Source organism: Lactuca saligna, chromosome 4, assembly GCF_052625555.1.
Source record: "Lactuca saligna cultivar CGN05327 chromosome 4, ASM5262555v1, whole genome shotgun sequence".
NCBI classification, from domain to species: Eukaryota; Viridiplantae; Streptophyta; class Magnoliopsida; order Asterales; family Asteraceae; genus Lactuca; species Lactuca saligna.
In genome coordinates, this window is record NC_136420.1 from 214,165,324 (window position 1) to 214,187,004 (window position 21,681).

Genomic DNA, 21,681 nt, shown 5'->3' on the forward strand with positions numbered 1-21,681 from the left:
CCAAAGCATTTCAATAAACACGATAGTTATGATGAGTTAACTTACAAACCTTGGGCTTGGAAGTTTCAAATTATGCTTGTTGGGCCTTGCTAGCCCAATAACATGATCTTTGGGCCCGAAGGGAATACGCTTACGTGTTATTGGGCCTCCTATGACCCAATTCCATGTAAAAGGACTTTCAATAGCTCTAATGTGCTATTGGGCCCTAGTGGCCCATTAGTACTACTAGTGAGGTCAAGAAGTCAAATGCGAGTTGGGCCAAGTGTCTTTCGCATTCCCGATAGCCTTGAATAACTCATGGAAATAAAGGGGGCTTCTTACCCTCCTTTCTCCTCGGTTTTTGGGCTTATGTGAAATCAAAGTAAATAGATTCAGGACGATAAACAATAGTAATCATGGTGGGTGGATTAAGTGAGTAGTAACGGCCGACACCTTTAAGGATCGTTCGTAATTTGCAGTTATAAACTAGTCATTTACTTAATGCGTGATTATATCAACTCACAAACCCTAATTAATCCAACGTCACCCGGGTAATCAAAAACATTCGACGTATCGGTATAACAATAAACAAGTCATGTATTTTATGTATGGGGAAAACATCAGGTTTTCCTAGGAAGTTTAGCATTTTCACTTGCGTGATGTATACAAAGTTCAACAATTATACATGTTTTGAAAATCAACAAGCACATATTTACGGATCTTCATACTTTTTTGATAAACAAATACTCTTTTCAGAAAATATCGGATTTTCTGGGTTTACAAACTACACCAAATCATTTTACCACAACATTACTTATGAACTCACCAACATTCCATATGTTGATGTTTTTTTTAAAATAACTTGTGTTCTCAAGTAACAGGTAAGCCGAAGAATAAGTAACATGTAATGTCATGGTGTTTTGCTTAGGTTATCTTTCAGACAGTTATGTTATGAAATTGTAATGTCTAAATCAATGTACGGAATGTAAACAATATCAGTTGTAATATTTCAATGCATGGTGATGTATTATGTTATGATTCATGTATATTCATTGTGATGGTATTCAATTTAAGTCACAAAAGCCCTCGGACGTTTCCGTCGTCTGGTTCGGGGTGTGACAACTAGAGTTTAGTCTAATATTCACTGAGACTAATTAATAGTCTTGCTATTATTACTATTATATAAGCACGAAACAATATTTCTCAACCACTATATACAGACAGGGGCCATACATATAACACCGGAGGGCAGGACCATTTTGGCATATAGCACTTCTAAAATCCAACATGCGGCCCTTTATACCAGATTCTCTGTACCGCGAGTGGTTAAAAAGATATTATAACAACACTTATATAACTCATAATAATAGCCCAAATACTTACTATAAGGTCATAATAACATTAGTATATTGAAATATAAGATACACTAACGATAGGGTAGGCGAAGCTTACTTACAGGGGGGTTTTCGCAAAACCAGACTTCGTTGGAGCAATGTTTCCGAGCTGAAAGTCTCTTTTTCTTGGGGATTCGGGAACCTCAAGGCATACTTCGGGTGCTATGGGGTTTCCCTAGGCTTAGGGGGGCTTAGAGAGAGAAAGTAGAGAGATAAAGTGAGGTTGGGAAGGTGTGAAGAATGAGGGAACCCAACACCTCTATTTATAGGCTGGAATCCTACTCTAGTCATTGAGTAAGAGGTCGTCCTCATCAATTCCATGGCCAGGTGTCACCATCTAGTGGCTTGCCCTAGGGAGAAAGCCTTGGCCCATATTCAGCCACGTCACCCGATTTCGTACAACACCATGCCGACTTCTAAACCTCATAACTTTCTCATACAAGCTCCATTTTCAATGTTCTTTATATCCACACGTAGATAAAAACAAGATCTACAACTTTCATTTAGACTCTGTTGGCTAATTCTCGACCAATATTAAATTTAACAGTAGGAGGAGATTATACTATTAAATGTCCGAGTAAAATTCATAACTTCTGCATACGGACTCCGTTTTCGTCTGTCTTTTTATCGTTGAGTTCCTATTAATGAGATCTCAACTCTCATTTAGGTCATGTAGGCCAAAAACTGCTCGAACTAAAATTCGATTTTCGAGTCGTGCACTGCTATGCCAAATCTTAGAAAATTCATAACTTCCTCATACGAAGTCAGATTTGGGCGTTCTTTTTTTGTATGTTCCCGGTATAATGTATACTGCAAATTTTGTTTAGATCACTAAGGCTAAAAATTCATTTATCAAAAATTCACTATTCATGTCTCCCAGTGCCGTGTCGGTTTTGCCGTAAAACATCGACGAGCCATAACTTCTTCATTTTAACTCGGACTGCGGCGTTCTTTATATGTACAGAACCCTTGAGACATTCTACAACTTGGTTAAGATTATTTATTCTAAATAATCTTTTGTCGAAAAGTCATTTTTGACCCCTATTATCTCTAAATTGGCTAGCCCGGATCTACGGGCGTTACACATATTGCCTGCTTCGCTTACTAATGTGTACTCTGATTCACAAGTTGAATCAGTTACAGTCTCCTACTTGGAAAATTTATCATGTCACTGCTCCTCCATTCAGGGTAAACATCCAACCCGACTGAGAGTGGGAATTATCTCTGTCGGTTTGAAAGCTCGCATCGCTATACCCTATCACTCTTAAGTCATCACTCCCACCGAAGGTAAAAACCCAATCCTTAGTCCTTCACGGGTACTTAAGAATATTCTTAACTGCAGTCCAATGAGCTTTACCATGGTTCCCTTGATATCAGTTGACCATGCTCAAAGCAAAGGCCACATCAGGGTGAGGACAAGTCATATCATACATGATCGAACCAACTGCAGAAGTGTATGGTATATGAATCATTTCTACTATATCAGCCTCTGTACTCGAATTCTGAGTCTTACTCGGTTTGATATTGCCTTGGATAGGTAAGTCACCTTTCTTGGAGCTCTCTATGCTGAAATGTTTCAGCACCATGTCCAAGTAGGTACTTTGAATAAGTCATATTAGTATTTTACTTTTGTTTCTCAATATCCTTATCCCCAGGATATAGGCCGCTTCTCTGAGGTCCTTCATAGTGAAACACTTCCCAAGCCAGGACTTGACCGCCTGCAAGGTTGGCATGTCATTTCTTATGAGTAGTATTTCATCAACATACAATACCAAAAAGCTAACTATACTCCCACTTGCTTTGACATATACACATGACTCATCCTCACTTCTTGAAAATCTAAACTCTTTGAATTTCTCATCAAAACAAAGATTCGATCTGCAAGATGCTTGTTTCAATCCATATATGGATTTCTCAAGCTTACACACTTTATTAGGGTACTTTGCACTGACAAAACCCTCTGACTAACTCATGTAAACATCCTTATCCAACTTTCCATTAAGGAAAGCGGTTTTAACATCTATTTGCCATATTTCATAATCATGAAAGGCAGCTATGGGTAGCATAATCCTTATAGATTTAATCTTCGCTACTGGTGAGAAGGTCTCATCATAGTCAGCTCCCAGAGTTTGAGTAAAGCCCTTCGCAACCAGTCGTGCCTTATATGTGTGTACATTCCCATCCATGCCGGTCTTCTTCTTAAAGATCCGTTTACACCCAACTATCTTACAGCCCGATACATTATTAACCAAGTTCCAAACTTGATTGTAATACATGGAGTGAATCTTGTTATCCATAGCCTCTTTCCTATTAGCAGACTTGGGGCCTGCCATGGCTTCCTTAGAGTTGTTAGGTTCATCCAAATTTATCAGTGTGCTATCACTGATAAATGTATCACCTTCAGCTGCTATATGAAAACAATATAACATAGGTGGAAAACTAACTCTACTAGAACATCTCGGAGCTACGGACTTGTCAGTTGGTTCAACCAAAGTTTCCTCCTCGGGTTGAGTGCTAGTTTTTGAGGTTCCTTCATCACTTAACTCTTAAAGCTCTTCAAGGTCAATTTTCCTCCCACTATCCTCCTGGCATATGAGTTCTCTCTCTCGAAAGACTCCTCTCCTCGCAATGAAGACAACATTGTCACTCGGTCTATAGAAGAGATATCTAAAGGACTTTTGCGGGTAGCCGATGAAAATACATCGCTCACTCCGAGGTTCGAGCTTGTCATGAGTTTCTTTTCTCACAAAATCCTCACAACCCTAAACTTTTATGTGGTCTAATGTGGGAACCTTCCTGGTCTACATCTCGTGAGGTGTTTTGGAAACCTTTTTTATAGAGACTAGATTAAGGATATGAGCAGCAGTCTCTAAGGCATAACCCCATAATGAGATTGGTAACGAAGCTCGACTCATCATGGAACAAACCATGTCTAGCAAGGTCCTATAATGCCTCTCAGCCACACCATTAAGTTGTGGTGTCCTAGGCGGAATCAATTGTGAAACAATTCCACATTCCTTAAGATAGTCAAGGAACTCGATACTAAGATACTCTCCTCCGCGATCGGATCGTGTCATCTTTATCTTCCTACCCAATTGATACTCCACTTCTTGCTTAAACTCTTTAAACCTTTCAAAAGTTTTTGAATTATGCTTGATTCAGTAGATATAGCCATACCTATTGTAATCATCAGTAAAAGTATCATAGAAGTGGTTAGCATCCCTTGTGGCGATTCTGAATGGTCCATAAACATTGGTGTGTATGAGGTCCAACAAACCTTCACCCCTTTCACAAGTACCAGTGAAGGGTGACTTGGTCATCTTTCCAAGTAAACAATATTCGCAAGTATCATCCGACTTTAAGTCGAATGACTCCAAGACTCCATCCTTTTGGAGTTGGGCTATGCGCTTCTTGTTGACATGTCCAAGATGACAATGCCACAAGCATGTTTTGTCCAAAGCATTGGACGAATTAATATTCAACATATTATTTCCTAAGTTGTCTACAACATTCACAGTTTCATATACACCATTGCAAGGTAATGCTTCAAAATAAAATACACCATTAGAATTAGCATAAATTGCACCAACTTCATTATTAAATGAAAAGGTAAAGTCTTGTTTGTACAAATTGTGAAAAGAAATAATATTTCTTGCCATATCGGCTGAGTAACAACAATTATTCAAATATAAATTTAAACCATTTCTAAGTAATAAAGAATAAACTCCAATCTTGGTCACAGGCGACATTTTCCTATTTCCCATGATTAAGCTTATCTTTTTGTGCTCCACATCCCTACTTCTTTTTAGTCCCTGCAAATAAGAACAAATGTGAAATCCACAACCTATATCAAGGACCCAAGAATTATCATGTGATGAGTTATTAGATTGAATTGTGTAAATACCTGCAAAGGAGGGTTTGATCTTCCCATCCTTTATGTCATGCAAGTACTTAGGGCAACTTTGTTTCTAGTGCCCTTTTCAAGATAATGGAAGCAATCAGCATCCTTAGGATTGGAAGAGAGATTAACGGAACCAACCTTGGTCCCACTAGAAGATGATCCATCAAGGGAATTTCCCTTGCGACTCTTGGAGGGAGCCTTCCTCTTCTTTCCCTTTTGTGTCCTATTTCCAGAACATGGGCAGAAGTAGTAGTAGGAGTAAACACAACGACTTGCCTTTAAGGTTGCTTTCTGCAGTCCTTAAAAGCCCTTGAAGCTTGCTAAGAGTGACCTCCTCCTTGTTCATATGATATGTCATACGAAACTGATGATAACAAGAGGATAAAGAGTGTAAAATTATATCTATGGCCAACTCTTCATCAAAATTGACATTTAATTTTAGCAAGCGGTCCACATATCTTTGCATCTTCTGAAAGTGGGTCATGATGGGTTCAGCGTCCTGCATTTTGGTTGTGACCATGGAGGCAATGATCTCACACATTTCCTGCCGAGCACTTTGATGGTATATTTCCATCAAATCATGATACATTTCACAAGGATAGTAGTCCTCATAGGAATTATGCAGCTCAGCAATCATGGTCGCAATCATAAGACACGACACCTTTGTCGCATCCCTCTCTTGAGTAGTGTCTTCAGCGATTTGTTCAGGAGCAGCAATGGTAACATCAATCTCCTTTATCTCTTTATCAAGGACATATTGTTTGTCCTCATAACGAATAGCCATTCTGATGTTTCGAATCCAATCATTGAAATTCGAGCCATCAAAAATAACCCTCCCACATAGGTTCATTAGGGAAAAAGAGCGTGAAAGAGTTGGTGTGGAAGCATTTTTTGGGGTAGACATCTGAAAAGAAAGAAGAAGAAAGTTTAAATTAGATGAGAATCCTTAATATTACACCCAATATGAAATATTAAGGCTAGGATCCAACACACTATTCTACAATTGCGAAGAGGGATACGGTAATCCAATTGTAGAATATTTGAAGGTAGGTAGATGATGATTTACCAATTTCCACCATGAAAAAAGAAATATATTATTAGGTTTTAATTGGTTTGAAATTCCTAGATCTTTGAGATTCATTGAACTTTTCAAAGGCATGTTTAAATCTCGATTGTGCCCTTCAAGTTTGTGACTAGGATGCTGAGGATCACAAACAAGGTGTGAACAACCATGCAAATTAACATGGTACACCCAATGTTACAAATAACCTAATCAATGTGTCAGTTAACCACATGCACTCCGTTGATCTATGATTAACATCAAGCTACCCTTTTCCACACATTTTCAGTACCAGATTAGTGTGACACTAAACCACACATGCTCCACTAACGACTTAACAAGGTGCAAAGTGTATTTTCATGGATTAGCACCATTTTCACATTTTTCCTAAAGTTACTAAGATTGGAAATTAAATAAAAGTTTAGTTACTTTTTATTTATCATTATACTTTTAATGAGGGAGAATTAGTGTCCTTTCATACCCGTTTAGCTAACGACCCTCCACCAGTCAAGGAAACGGTAGGTGAGAGTTGACACCCATTAAACCACCATTTTATAGGCAGTAACCTTATACCCCCCCTCTTATAGACCGACTTCGTGAATGAGGCTTACTAATGGTAAGAGCAACTTGTTCTTATTCATACATACATACATACATTCATATATATATATATATATATATATATATATATATATATATATATATATATATATATATATATTACTAAACTATAATATTACAAAGTATAAGGGTTGAATTTTAACTTTTAAAACTCTAGGGTTTGGAATTAAAGTTTCATTTAATGAGACTTTGCAAATTCCAAAACTTGAGGGCAAGTTTTGAAACTTGTCAAAACCTTCATATTCATAACCTATGAGTTTAATTTGATTTTAACGATGAGACCTTTTATTTTCCATAACTTGAGGATAAGTTATGGAGGTCATTAAACATCAATTAGATCATATTTCTAACAATTAAATTATCATATAATTCTTGATCTAACTAAACTCATATACAAGGCAATTATATATAAACAATTTTAATACAATTTGGTTTATCATATAAAACAACAACTATTTTAAAATTTTGATAATAATATTTCAATTGGATGAGCATGATCACTACCATATCTTAAAAAACATATTTTTATGATTCAAAACAGTTTGGGGTAATGATCATATCCAATATTGGCCAAAAACACGAATTTATGCACCCTAAACAGCCAACTCGACGAGTGCATGAACTGGACTCGTCGAGTAGCTTCATTTCTACATGGACTCATCGAGTTCCCCTGTGGACTTTGAAAACAAAAAAGCATCAAATACAGTAGAAAACAATCCTAGCTAGCATACAACTGAAGCTATATGTAATCCTAAATGCTTTGGATCAACTATAACACTTCCTAAATGCACATGCAACCCTAAATGCTTTGGATCTATGTTTTCTCTAATTATACATGCATTTTCTTTTTCCAAAGCATTCACCCTAGCTAGCATACAACTGAAGCTATATGTAATCAAAACATAGTTAGGATACATACCTCTTGAATATAGTAGAGTTCTTGACCTTTGAAAGCTTGAGCACCTCAAGTGTGATGCCTCTAATGGTTCACAAACACCAATATGCAAAAGGTGGTTCTAAGAGAATAAGTTGTGTGTCTCTTTTGATGGTGCAACCGGTTTTGGTGCTTGGAGGGGTCTATTTATAGTTTTGGCAAGTGCTAGGGTTACACTTTTTAAACCCTAATGATCCATGACTATCCACATTCCTATGATCCATGGGTTTAACCTCCATGGACTATCCATGGGTTATATTATTGGTTTAGCCCACTTACATAATCATGGATCACTTAGCCCACACTATAAGTATCATTGATTTACATAATCAATCCCTCCATATTTAATTAGTGTCTTTTGACCACAAAATTAATTCCAAATTAATTATTGGACAATACTAATTAAATAAGCATATTAATATATTATACTTATAATATATTAATAAATCGTAAATTACCTTATTCTCATAAAACCATCCTATCAAATTGCACTGGTAAAGGCAACCTAAAAGGACCATGCTACTATCGGGTCAAGTACATACCGGTTATAGTTATGCGCTTAGACACCAAATCCAACAAACGTCTATCTATAATTAGTGACATCATCATCCACTCATATGTGTCGATATACTCATCGGGTCGGTGGTACCCTCATATTTGGAATGTTCGGTATCATCGCCGAGTGTGGGATCTCATACTTCAAAAGCTCCTTGCATAAATTAGAGTTAGGGCTTCTTACTGGATTTTCCACATGTGGATATGGAAAACCATCATACATAGTCAAATATTAGGTGTAATTGGGGTTGCCATACGCTTGGTTGTACATCGTTTCTTGCGAGATGTATGGTTGTTATTGTGAGGTTATTTGTGTGCTTTTTTGGTGGTACTTTTAGATCTAGTTGTTTTTGCTTCTTGGGTGCGATTACAAGAGAGTAACTCTTCATTGGGTTCTCTAGTCCAATCAACTGGCTTGTTGAAATAAGAAACCTATGAAGAAGTCAAAGGTATGTTTTTTGTTCTATTGAGTTCTAGTAAGTTGCATGAGTAGTTAAGTTTAGATCCATATGTTGTGGGTGACAGATGAAAATTGTTAGTTGTTTCCGTTGTCATTTTGTTTGTTCTAATGAGGCTTGAAACCTATCAGTACCCCTCTATGATTGTTTTATTTTGTTGCAATAGATAGGTTGAACATGGATCCAACTATTGGAGTATGATTTGTTTTCTTTGCTTCTGTTTTATGCCTTTGTGGCTATTTTGTTTGATCATTACGCAACAATATTCCTTTTAGCATGTTTTAACCAACTTTCAGAGTAGTAATCAAGGTTGTAAAAAGTCACTAGATGAAACTAAAACGGTTGACTAGTGACTATGGATTAGTCTGAGACCCTAAATTTTAAATTCGTTAGATTTTGAAAAATTAAGTACAACTAATAACATAACAAAATTTGTAAATACCAAAAATATCATAACAAAATAGGTTAATATGATTAATACAACACTAATCATGCATTAGATAGTTTCTATTGAGATATAACAATTTCAAAGTGTTAGATATTCACAAACTTCTAGAGCTTCACTTATCATCTAGGCAAGGATTAATCGCTAAATTTCTTTTAGTCGGTCAAGTAGTGCTAAGGACTAATCAGGGCCTAGTCGAAATTTCTACATCACTGATGTTAATTTACTCAAACCTCCATAGTCATTCATTCTTCTAAAAGTAAGTATTGATTTAAGATTGTCATATAATATTTGTAGATTGTCCATGGAGATGGACATAACATGGAGACGTGGACAATACTCATGATTACGTAATGGAGATTAAGAATTGGAGTAACCAACATTTAGAGATTACTTCAGGAAATCTATCAAGAATAATTCTAAGATAATAATATAATGTATTCTTCAAATAGAGATGCATGGGAGTTTATTTTTGCAGTCTGTTATGCTTTGGTGTTCTCCAAAGTTGTCTGTAACTAACAGCCATGTAAGGAATGTCTAGGTGTGACATGATGAGTAGGCAGGGTCTATGTAGTCATCATTTATATGTTCATTATTCCCTAACATGAGAAGAAATATCCCTGGCCCCTATATGATTTGGTGTTGTCATCAAATGCTTACTCGAGTACAATCTGATGTGGTCACCAAAAATTTCTATCGGGAAACATAATCTTAAACATTAAGGTTGACATGCTTCCATGTCACAAATTCATATAGATATCTTAAAGAACAAAGGAATACTTAATCACTTATCTAAGGGCTGTTTAATTTTAGTACAACAATAGTCATCCATGATGTACTCTTTGTTATGTTAGGGAATATTGGAACTTGGCAAGTGGGAGATTGTTGGAAGTATACCCATTGTCACAACAATTTAGTATATTACTATTAATACTAGAGTCCTTTTGGGTTACACGTAAGAAAATATCTTAACATTATTTGACAAGAGAGATGTCGAGGATCTAGTTTGCTAATTTATTACTAATTAATAAATTAATAGAAACTTGTAGATCTCAAGGGTTTAAAGTGGAATATTTAAAATTCAAATATTTAAGGATAATTACACAGTGACCAAGTAATTATCTAGAAGAAAAAGTCAAAACTCAGGCTCCATAAAAAGATGGCAAAAATAGTTCATAGTTCCTCTCCAATCCTAATCTCGATTTTCCCCCTCTCTCCCTTCCCTTCTCGATTGTTGATGCCCTAAGCAAAGAAAAGTCAAAACCCTAGCTTTGTAGGGTTTGTGTTCAAGAGTTGATCACATTATCAAAGGATTGTCAATTTTGCAAGATTTTTTTCTTGGGTGCAATTACAAGAGATGAACGTTGGTCTGGGTTCTTTGCATCCACACAACACATCAACAACAAGAGAAATCAAAGGACTTCAAGGGTACGAATTCTAATCTTCTTTTGTGTGTTTAGTTGCATTAAGATTATGAACATGTAATCTCTGTTATCAAATATGTTTTGCGCTTTCGCTATCTTTATGACTTTTCTATGTTTGTTTTATTGCATATATTCCATCATTTCTAGATTATATGGATTTTTCCAAATGCTTGCCTATACATCATCATAAAGTCTAGGAAAGATGTCTCATTTGATAAATGTGTCTTTCAATCAGTTTCCAAGTTGTCTAATAATGGTCCTAAGTCTTTCGATTGGATTCCAAGTTGTCTAATAATGGTCCTATGGAAAACTTAAAGTGGATCGAATGACTTAAGAATCCAACTATAACAATTTTTACGATCTTACTAGTTTTTTTAATAAAAAGTTCATCCATTAAAAAATAACAAATAATATAATTTATCCATTAAAAAATTATTACATAAAAACCTAAAGTAGTAATCTAAGTAGAACCACTTTTTAAAACTCATATTTTAAAACGAAAATCTATTTCACGCATTTATTTTTCTTAAGATTTAATTTCTTGTATAATTATTTAACGATCAAACTATGAAACTCAATATGTATAACCTTATGTGCTTTAGTTCTAGTCGCTTGAAATTGAAACATTTCAAAATAAAGTGAGTCCGTGTGAATGTGTTCGATATATAATTTTCTTAGGTTTTCTCGATCTAGTTTATTTTATTTATTTATTTATTTATTTATTACAATTTGTTGTTGTCGTCGTCGTCGTCGTCGTCTAAACCGAAAGTCAAATTAAACCAAAGCCAAGACAACCATGATCAAATAAAAAACCAAGTTACAATTTGTTTTGGTTTGTTTAGAAAACCACATAAACCAATTCTTAGGAAGTTAGGGTTAAAAATAAAATCCAAAATTTTAATGGTGCGAACATAAAATCTAAAATTACAAAATAAATATCTAAAGTTTAGAGCATTAAATTTAAATTTCTAAACATGAAATACGAAGTTCGAAAGTAAATGTGTGACATTCAATGAGTAAATCATCATAGTTGGTTTGTTGTAGTGATGACCGATGTAGAAAAGAGTAGGTAAAAGTGTGTTGGTAGATGAATCAATCGACAATGCCCTAGAATCGATCTTGGTTAAACATAACAGAAGAAAAAGACCAAAAGTGGGAACTATGTTCTTATGTTTTCAAAATTTTAATTTAATTTATAAAATATTAAAATATGAATTATTTCATTATAAAATTAACCAAATAATTAAATTTGGTAGTTCGGTTTTCATTTGTCCGAATATGATACTATCATGATTCAAACCATAAATCAAATTCAGAGCTAATTTGGTTTAAAGCCGAACTTTAAACTTGGTTTTGTCCGAATTCGCTTTCTATTTAATTTATTTTTCGATTTTTCAATTTCAAACCAAATAATGATCACCACGGCTTTGAATCTCATATGTTTAAACCTTGACCTGTTTTTTAAAATCTATTTTCAAAATACAAATGTGAAAATGTATAATTTACATCTCCTACAATACTCATAAGGGCGGTTAAAAAAATTTAATAATTATTAACACAAGTAGACATTATATAATTATTGCAATATTTAGCAAATTATGAAATCATCAACTATCATTACCAATATCCGACTACTTGTTACTTTCAACATGCTTAATAATGCATCCACATAATCGTCCTTATCTCTATCATAATTTTTGGTTGAATTATGGAGTGTATTTGGTATTAATACGAAGTATTTTATTATACCAATTGAAGATGCATTCATATATTAAAAATAATTGGGATCAAATTGGTACACGATCAATTATTATATGTTAGACCTTAATTACTCGTGAGAACCATAGATTTAAGTTTGGTGACTTGTCAGATCATGGCTCGTTGTCAAAGAAACCATTTACGATTACCTAGAATCAGATATGGTTTGTATCTTTAATCTTTTTATTTATCCTTGAAACAATATATAAACTGAGCTAATTTTTATTTATGGTAATTCATATCTAATAAATTTAACATTTTAACATGCATACTTTGATTACTTTCATTTGTAATATTTTAGCATCTTATTTTATTGATTAACTTTCACACATAACATAAGGAGTTAAAGTGTATTTTTTATGAAATAGTTATATATAAATATATTAACTATAAAAATTAGGATATAACAGTTCATGTCATACGTATGTACTAAGTTGCCAGATCACATTGTACTGGAAGCACATCACGAGTGTCGCTGACACCGGGGGAGCCAAATACCCCTCTTCTTTAATACGTGTGTTTTTTCCTCATTATGGACGCCACCCGAACCCCGCTTTCCTTAGAAATACGATTCAAACAAATGAAATTATTTGCTGGTTTTTGTTGTTCTTTCACTAATTTTAATATCAAAATAAAATAAAAGGGAATATAAAGAACCAAACGATAATCGAATATGTAAATTGGTTCGGTTTTCGCTTTCCATATTTTTGAAAATTGTTTCGGTTTTTGTGGGATTCGGGTCCACGGTTATTGGGTTTTTCGGGTTTAAAACTAGGATTTAAACAAAAAAAAATGTCCATGTGCAGCTTATACGCTATATAACTATTTCTCACAGCAGAGCTTATACGCTATATAATTATTTCTCACACCAGAGGATTGCAATACAGCTTGTTATTCGTTTACCCATTATGTTAATGTAATACTTTTTTTTATTATAATCTTATATATAGAATGTTTCATATCTAAAACAATCAACCAAACTCCAATTAACCAATACATGTTCTTTGTTTTGTTTTGTTTTTTTTTTTAATTCTAAAGTAATTTCTTCACAGCTTAAGTGAAGTCATTCTTGATTAAATGAATATAGCGTTGTTGAAAATCATATAAGAATGGGTACTATTCTAATTGATTGGCTTATGGATGGTAGCTTTTTAACATTTAGAAATCCTATTTTCAAGGTTGTAGAAATCGTTCGACGGTAGCTTGGCGGTGAACTAGGATCAAGCGATTAATCGGCTAGGTGGGGATTAATCGAGGACCATTAATTATTAAAAAGTTATTAAAAATTAATAAATTTAACATTAATACTAAGAATAAAAGTAAACAAGTTAACAAATAATAAATATGTAATACATAATTTATTTTTCTTTTCAATTTGGATATTTCTTCTCTTAAGCATTTACTCAAACACTTTGCATGCTATCTTGATTCTCACGAATGTCACAGACACCATAAGAACTACATAAACCATATAAGTGAGTCGATTACATTTATCCATTTGTGCACTCAAATAAAGATTTAATAATTGCCTTCTTTCGATCCAAATGAGTCGTTGAATGTCACAAGCACCATTCGGATTCAAAATCATTCGGACATTTGTGGGTACCCTTTGGAATCAAACCCGTTCGTGTATTCACCTACTGAAGGATCGATATCGGTTTTCCATGCCATGAGGTTCTTATTTATTCCTCTTACAAAATCAATCCTGAATTTCATACTTAGAAGAAACGTCTTTCTCAATGAGTATTGATATCGGTGGTTGATGGTGGTTCAACGGGTAAAAGGAGATGGTGGTTCGTGAAGCATCATTTAATTTATTATCATTATTCGTCATGGAAATTATTGTAAGATACATACTTGTAATCCACAATACATCTCAATAGTTACCCCTCAACTATTACATCTAGAGGCTTTGAATCCTCTCAACTATTGAAGACGTCCTTCTAGGGGTATTTATTGGCTCACATCCAATATTTTTGCAGATGGAACTGATTCAATCCAACTGTTAATTAGATATTTGATATTTTCAACGAATCCAATCCGAACTAAAAGCATTCATAATGATGAGTTCAATGAAAAAATTGAATGATATGGCAAGTCCATATGTTATTCAATGAATGAAACTCAACCACTGTGAGATACCACATTAGCATTCAATAGATTTGGAGTTCAATGGTCATTGAACCCTTCAATGAGAAAAATGAAAGTTTTAATCCTTAAATTATTTACTATAAATTATATTTTGTAACATTCTATAGAACTTTGTAGAGTTCAATGCATTGTAGAGAAAACAATAATAAAATAGTATGAATTTAAGAATGATGATGTTGCAATCCATTAAACTCTATGGAGTTCAATGCATTGTAGATGCCCTAAACCAATACAACTGGACATTAGATTTAATCGATTCATATTCACTATTAGGTATCCAATTACATCAATCAAAACCACAATAAATAAACTTATAGTTTTCTCATTCATTCATTGTCGATGAAACCATTGTCCAAGTTGAAGCTGCTTTAATGGAGGTCCAATGTCCGGCTTACTCTTCCGTGGACACTTCCATTTTCCTGGCTCAATGTTTGTCATGTCTCCTAATATCTTCCTTCTTCTCTCACTTTCTTCCTTCATCTTTCCTACACCACATGAAGAAAAAGAAGATCTCTTTCCATTCAACTTATTCCCATTCATTGACTTGTCATCTTTTTCTCTCTTGTTTTTAATCGAAACAAACCCATTTCCATTCCCTTCTTCTTCTCCACGCTTACTCAATGAATCACCATTTGCTTCTTCTTCATTTTCATGATCTCTCCTCCTACAAGATGAACCATTATCACACTCCACAAGTTTTTCATCATCAAAAACATGCAAGTTTTCGTCTCTTTCATCCTGCAAAGTGCATGTTCAAACATTCTATTAATTCCTCTTCACTAACAAATATCATACCCAACAATTAACTAATATAGAACTATTAAAAAAAAAAGATAGTTTGCCTACATTTCCATTACAAGGCTCCTCTTTATCAACCATGCTATCTTTTTGAAGAGAAAGTATGATTGTATGATCTGATGCTGGAGATTCATATGCATAGCTACAGAACCAGTTCTCAATCCCAGGAGGAGGTTCTGATTGGAGTAATAAATTTAACACGAAGAAATTAGAATCCAATTTATGTTTTTTAATTAAAAAAAAAAATTAAAAGTATAAAACCTCATCTTTTTAAAGAATTTTATGCATACCACTTGAGAGCAAAGGAGAGTCCAAAACCTGAGGATGAACAATGAAAGTTGTACATAAGAAATTTCATACGATGAAGTTATTAATACTCCTGAATTCAACTATATTTATCTATATAATCAAGAATCCTACCTGATTAACATATTTGATGTCTTCATTTTTCTCGTTACTGATCAACTCCGTGGAATCTTCTACTGGTTTGAGTATGTTTTCAGTGTTGCACTCTTTTCCATAACTTTGTTGGGTTTCTTGAGGATCGGAAAATCCAAAATTGTCATTGGTTTCCAGCACGAAGGACTCGTATTCATAGCTTGAGAACCAATTTTTTATGTCGGGAGGAGGATCTGATAAAACTGGAAGCAACGAACACATGTTAGTTACATAATTACTTTCGAAAACTTGAATCTTTGAAATAGAAACTGCAATCTGTATATATTATGTCTGCTACAAGTAAGTTTCGGATGTAATTTACATACCAGAAGAAGGCAAGAGAGGATCTGATTCCGGAGTGTCCGACCCCTGAGGAAAATTAGGTATAGATTGAAATTGAAGATCAGGATAAACTGAAACCTTCTACTCGATTTAAACGTGGATATTAAAAGCACCCACACAAGAACGAAGGCAATTACAATTTTCTGGAATTGCAAACAATTTGGATGCATAAAATTAGAATTTTCACTGGATATGCTGTTTTCATTACGGGTTTTTTAACCCAAAATATGTATAAATCAAATTAAAGCCAAAAGCCTATTCAAGCTTCAGGTTAACATGTTGGCTGAATGAGCTTATCAGAAGGATATTTATCTGAAACAAGAATCCACAAAAAAAAAAAAGGTGATGAAATTGGTGTAGACCTTATTGGCAGAGTCGTGACGAAGAACTGCGTTGTCACACATAATTATGTTTTCTGCAGGGGAATTTGAGGTATCCGTTAATCTCATATATATTATTGAACTGAGAAGAAGAAGAGGGGGAAACGGGGATGGGTTCACCTGATTCTCCCAAATTTGCATCTGTAATCATATGTGTTGAGTCCTGTGTGTCTCCTGGTGATGAAATTGATTAAGGATGAGGGAATATGAGGGAAACTGCGTTTGCTGAAAATTTTTAAATAAATGGAAAGATCCATCGTTTGATTAATGATGAGGGAAAATGCAGATACTGCGCTTGCTGAAATTTTTAAAAGAAATCGAATATCCCGGGATTCCGTTTTGGCGGGAGAATTCCCATTTTGGTCAAAATCTTTTGGTTTGGTAAAGCATCTACACCTCTACATGTTGTTTGTTCTTTTCTCCAACGATCCACCAATTGCGAAACAGCCCTTTTGCCTATTAGGATTCAAGGGCGTGGGTGTTTAAGGTTAGGGATATGCAGCAGAACTGGGTACCGTTTTTGGAATCGGAACCGATTCAAAACTGTTGGTTTTGGAATCGAAAGCACCTTAAGTGGTTCAGATTCTAGTTTTTATTTTTATAGAACCGCTACCCGTTGAGCTAGCTTCAAATGTTTCTAATAATTATTGTGTTTCTAAATGCACCAATCACAATTTAGCAAATAATTAAATAATTAATTAAATCAAAAAGGGTATTTCTAGTTTTTTCTACTTACAAGTAAGGAAACAAAATAAATATATGTTTGACCTAATATCTCTTCTTTATAACCATCACAGCTACTCAATTCTATTTCATGCATGCAGCTGTTGATGATGTACAAAACCCTAGGCGAGTGTTCCGATCATGAATTTGTTGAATCGCTAGGTCGCGGTTGGCGGAGATCGAAAAAAGCTTGGCGAATCATCTTGAAGAGGCTGCTTTATCCGATAAATCTTCCTGAAGCTTTTGGGAAGCTTCGTATGTTGGTTTCTCTTAAGATATCCTCGAATCAACTTCAGGTTAGTCTAATAACTCGAGTGAAGTGATTATTGAGAGAAGAAAGAAGCTTTTGGATCCCTGTGAGAAATAAAAGGGAGTGATTATGTGGTCCTTGATTAAAGACAACATTGGAAAGGATCTAACATGTGTCTATCTCCCTGTTTATTTCAATGAGGCTATTTCATCTCTAAAAAAAATGCTTTGAGGATATGGAGTACTCTTACTTCTAGATCGTGCTTATGAACATGGAAACAGTCTTGAAAGAGTTTTAAATGTTGTTGCTTTTGTTGTTGTTGGATACGCTTATTCAGAATGACGACATTTAAAACCTTTCAATCCTTTGTTAGGGAAACTTATGAGGCTGATTACCCTGAGAAAGGAATCCGATTCTTTTCTGAAAAGGTGGGTCATCATCCTACTCTCATAGCTTGTCTTTCTCAAGGTAAAGGGTGGAAATTTTGGGGGGACAACAACATCATAACTAAATTTTAGGGGTGATCAATTCAACTTAACCCTGTTGGCGTTCTTACCTTAGAATTTGATGATGGTGAGGTTTTCCAGTGGAGCAGGGTATGAAAAATGCAGAAAGTGTAAAATGGTCATTTAGGATTTTAGTCAATTTTCCCCATATTTATTTATGCATTTTGATTTTGGTATCGTCTTGTCGGGTTACAACCAACATTTATAATCTTATTATGGGTAAAGTTTACTGTGATCATCATGGAATGATGCATATATGTGGTAATATAGAATATTCATGCAAACTCAAGTTCAAAGAACAGTCAATTCTTGAAAGAAATCCAAACCAGGTAAATATGCTTAAAAAATGGTCACATTAAGATTAATTGTTGTAGAATTTTGATCCCTAGTTATTGTTGAAAAGCTACATGGGTTTGTTTAAGATGTTAATGGAAAAAAGCACGCAACGGTATTTGGGAAATGGGACGACAGCATGTATTACATAAATGGAATTACAAATGTGAAACCAAAGGATATGAGTGATGCACATTTGTTGTGTCAAAGGACACTGCCTCCTGTTAATCTCACTCGATACAATCTAACATCTTTTGCCATCACATTGAACGAGTTAACCCGAGGACTACAGGTACAAATCAGAACTCATTCATTCAAATTCAAACACTTGATATCAATTTATTTTGAGATTTTTTTTTCTCTCTGAAGCCTACTGCTTTATTGGTAGACTTAAATAATTGTGAAGATGAGATGTCAATTATATCGCTATTAGCTTACTTACAACTATACAATTTATACCTTGCACGATCAATCAATAGTAGGTGAAGATTCTGCCAGAATATGTTAAGGTAACATGTTTATACTTGTATTGAAATATTTTGTTGGAAGTAAAGTAGATAATATTTTGTTAAAATTCTTAAGGAATTGAAGTTTAAGCAACATACATATATGAAATATTCTTTTAGAATTGATGTTAATATCTGTAGCTATGTTATTTTGGTGTTTTTATTTTATTCAAAAAAAATGTTATAAATTTTATTAGAATATAAGTTAAAACTTGTGTGTATTCTGTCATAATTTATTTATATAAATGCATTTTGTCAAAATGCCTTTAAGAATGATTTCTTAATAACAAGTATATTTGTTTAACTGGTAATGCATTAGTAATGCATGTTATTAGAATAACGATAGTATACTCTAGCAGAATAACTATTAATGCATGTTGTTAGAATAAATTACAATTATTTGATGTCTACTACATTCTATCATAATTTATAGTTGTTATTATTTTAGAATGCTCTGGATTTTTTAATATTTGAAAGTTGATTATGTTTTTTTTTTTTTTTTTTTTTGGATTTAGGTTTTGAAAAGACTGTCATTGATGCGGAAAATGAGAAAAACATGGAGAACTGAAGTGTATTATTTGCAAAAATGTATTATGCTAAAATGTATAAAGTGTTTCTTAACAATAATATTATTTTGGAATGGATTAGAGTTTTTGTTAGATTTTGATGTTTTTTTTTTCTTTTTTAACCATTTTTAGTTTTAATCTTTAAGAATAAATATAATACGTATTATTTAGAAAATGTTATCTTGATAATATGTTGTATAATATTTTAAGCATGTTTAATATAAAAAAATATTGAATTAAATAATATTATGCAAGAATAAAACCGCAAATAGATTTACTAGTTTATTGTTGACTTTTTGTCATTCTGACAGAATAAAATCGGTTATTATTAAAAATAGTATTGCAATTTAATTAGAATTAATTTAAAAAATTCAGATTTTTAAAAAATAAGGAAATTAATAATCCCTTAAAATCCGAAATTTTCATTTTTTAAAGTAGGTTAAATGACCAAAATACCATTTTGCTGAAATTTGTATGATTATATGATACATGCTACCTTATTGTAATATCATAGACCATCAGATCAATGACTGTTGATTCTATTCATCCGATGGTCTTGATCTATCATTCTGGCACACAATAATTAGTAAAAATAAAATAACCTAAGCATATATATATATATATATATATATATATATATATATATATATATATATATATATATATATATATATATATATATATATATATATATCACAACGATATACTTTATAAAGTATCTTAAATAACATCATTTAAATTCTAAAAGTTTAAGTAGTTTTTGTAAACCTTTAAATTTCCATGTCTAATTGTCATTTTGAATTTAAAGTGTCCATGTTCAAAATGAATTTTTAAATAGTCGATATAATGTATTACTATGTTCAAGTTAAATTTTAACTAATAGAAATATTAGTTTAATTTTGGACTTTAATTCTTTAAATTCTAACTTATAGATATAGTTGTAAAAGTTTTGAAAATTCAACAAATTAACGAACCCGATACTTGATGTTGGAACCACTGCCCGTTGGTTCGGTTCCAGATAATTAGTACCCGCCTACACTCATCCCAATGTACCGTAGTGTTTGGAGCTTACGGGTGTCATGTCGGATGTTTAGGGAACCAAATTTATTGGGCCTTATTTATTTTTTTAGGGTAAATTACATTTGTGCAGTTTAGGGTAATTTGTGGTTTTGTTTTTTTTATTTTTTTATTTTTTTCATTATGATCATCCTTTTAGTTTATATTGGTTTCTTTTTTGATCATTGATTGAGTTACATACTAACATGACATGGTCCAAATTTTTTATCTTTATGTTAATTGTTTATAAATTATTATTTTAGTTTATATATTTATAAATAGTACTAAATGGACCCTACTCATCACCTCCGACTCATTTCTTCTAACTCCACATTTATCTTCTCCGGTTATACCACCTTCCAAGTGACCGGAAAAAAATGATTGAACCATAACTAGATTTCAACCCTTGATTAAAACCCAGAAGAAAAAAAAAATTATTTCAAACACAAAAAGAAAAAAAAAACTAATTATTATCAAACATGCATCAAATACATCAAATAAAATTTGATTTCAACTTAAACGTGTAAAAGTAATTGTACTTGGTTCCACCAGCTGTTATGGTAAATTGTAATGTAATACTGTAATTGTATCTTTGTAAAGTTAGTATTTTGAAATGTACTCAAGTTTAGTTCATTATAAACTAACCGTATTGTTTAATTTTTTTCATGAGTTTATTATAACCATACTATGACTAGATGGCTGATACGATGCTTTGGAGGCGTCAGAAATGTTGATAACAATTGTCACCCCGGACCTGCCGGTCTAACTGTAGCTAAGAATTTAGGTGCAGGATTGTCAATCCCATATAGATCTATATACATTTGTTTCGATCCCTATGATGAAGATTCTGGTTATAATATCAGGACTTTAACTATGTTATTTAAATGTACGAACAACCTGAACATATTAACTCCTAGAAAAGTATATAGATGGTACATGTATAATAACGTTGAAAACTCAATCATTATGAAATAAATGATTGTTAGTAAGTTTCTTGTTTAGTATTCTTGAAATGTATTTGTAAATTGTTCACACTTGTGTGGTTTTGAATCCAACCCTTGTTATTGTAAAACAATGTACTAGTGTATACTTGACTCGTGTAT

General features: G+C 33.3%; 1 protein-coding gene and 1 pseudogene across 1 annotated transcript; one reads left to right on the top strand and one right to left on the bottom strand.

Annotated features, from left to right (window-relative positions):
* Positions 1–14,922: 14,922 nt before the first annotated feature.
* On the bottom strand, positions 14,923–16,906 carry LOC145039016 (ATP-dependent caseinolytic protease/crotonase family protein). The gene is made up of 7 exons (XM_078987180.1): positions 16,759–16,906; positions 16,621–16,673; positions 16,243–16,285; positions 15,899–16,119; positions 15,769–15,796; positions 15,527–15,654; positions 14,923–15,418 (listed from the first exon to the last, which is right to left on the bottom strand). Exons 1-7 carry the CDS (start codon positions 16,787–16,789, stop codon positions 15,011–15,013), a joined length of 912 nt encoding a protein of 303 aa, XP_078843306.1. The 5' UTR covers positions 16,790–16,906; the 3' UTR covers positions 14,923–15,010.
* Positions 16,907–16,908: 2 nt separating this feature from the next.
* On the top strand, positions 16,909–18,817 carry LOC145040471 (oxysterol-binding protein-related protein 2A-like; annotated as a pseudogene).
* Positions 18,818–21,681: the final 2,864 nt, after the last annotated feature.

Excerpts from the sequence above, each read along its gene's own strand:
- LOC145039016 (XM_078987180.1), bottom strand. The coding sequence starts at position 16,789 with ATGATTACAGATGCAAATTTGGGAGAATCAG. Across the intron at positions 15,655-15,768 it reads CTCTCCTTTGCTCTCAAGTG|AACCTCCTCCTGGGATTGAG; the intron begins GTATGCATAAAA and ends TACTCCAATCAG. Across the intron at positions 15,419-15,526 it reads AGGAGCCTTGTAATGGAAAT|GATGAAAGAGACGAAAACTT; the intron begins GTAGGCAAACTA and ends TGCACTTTGCAG.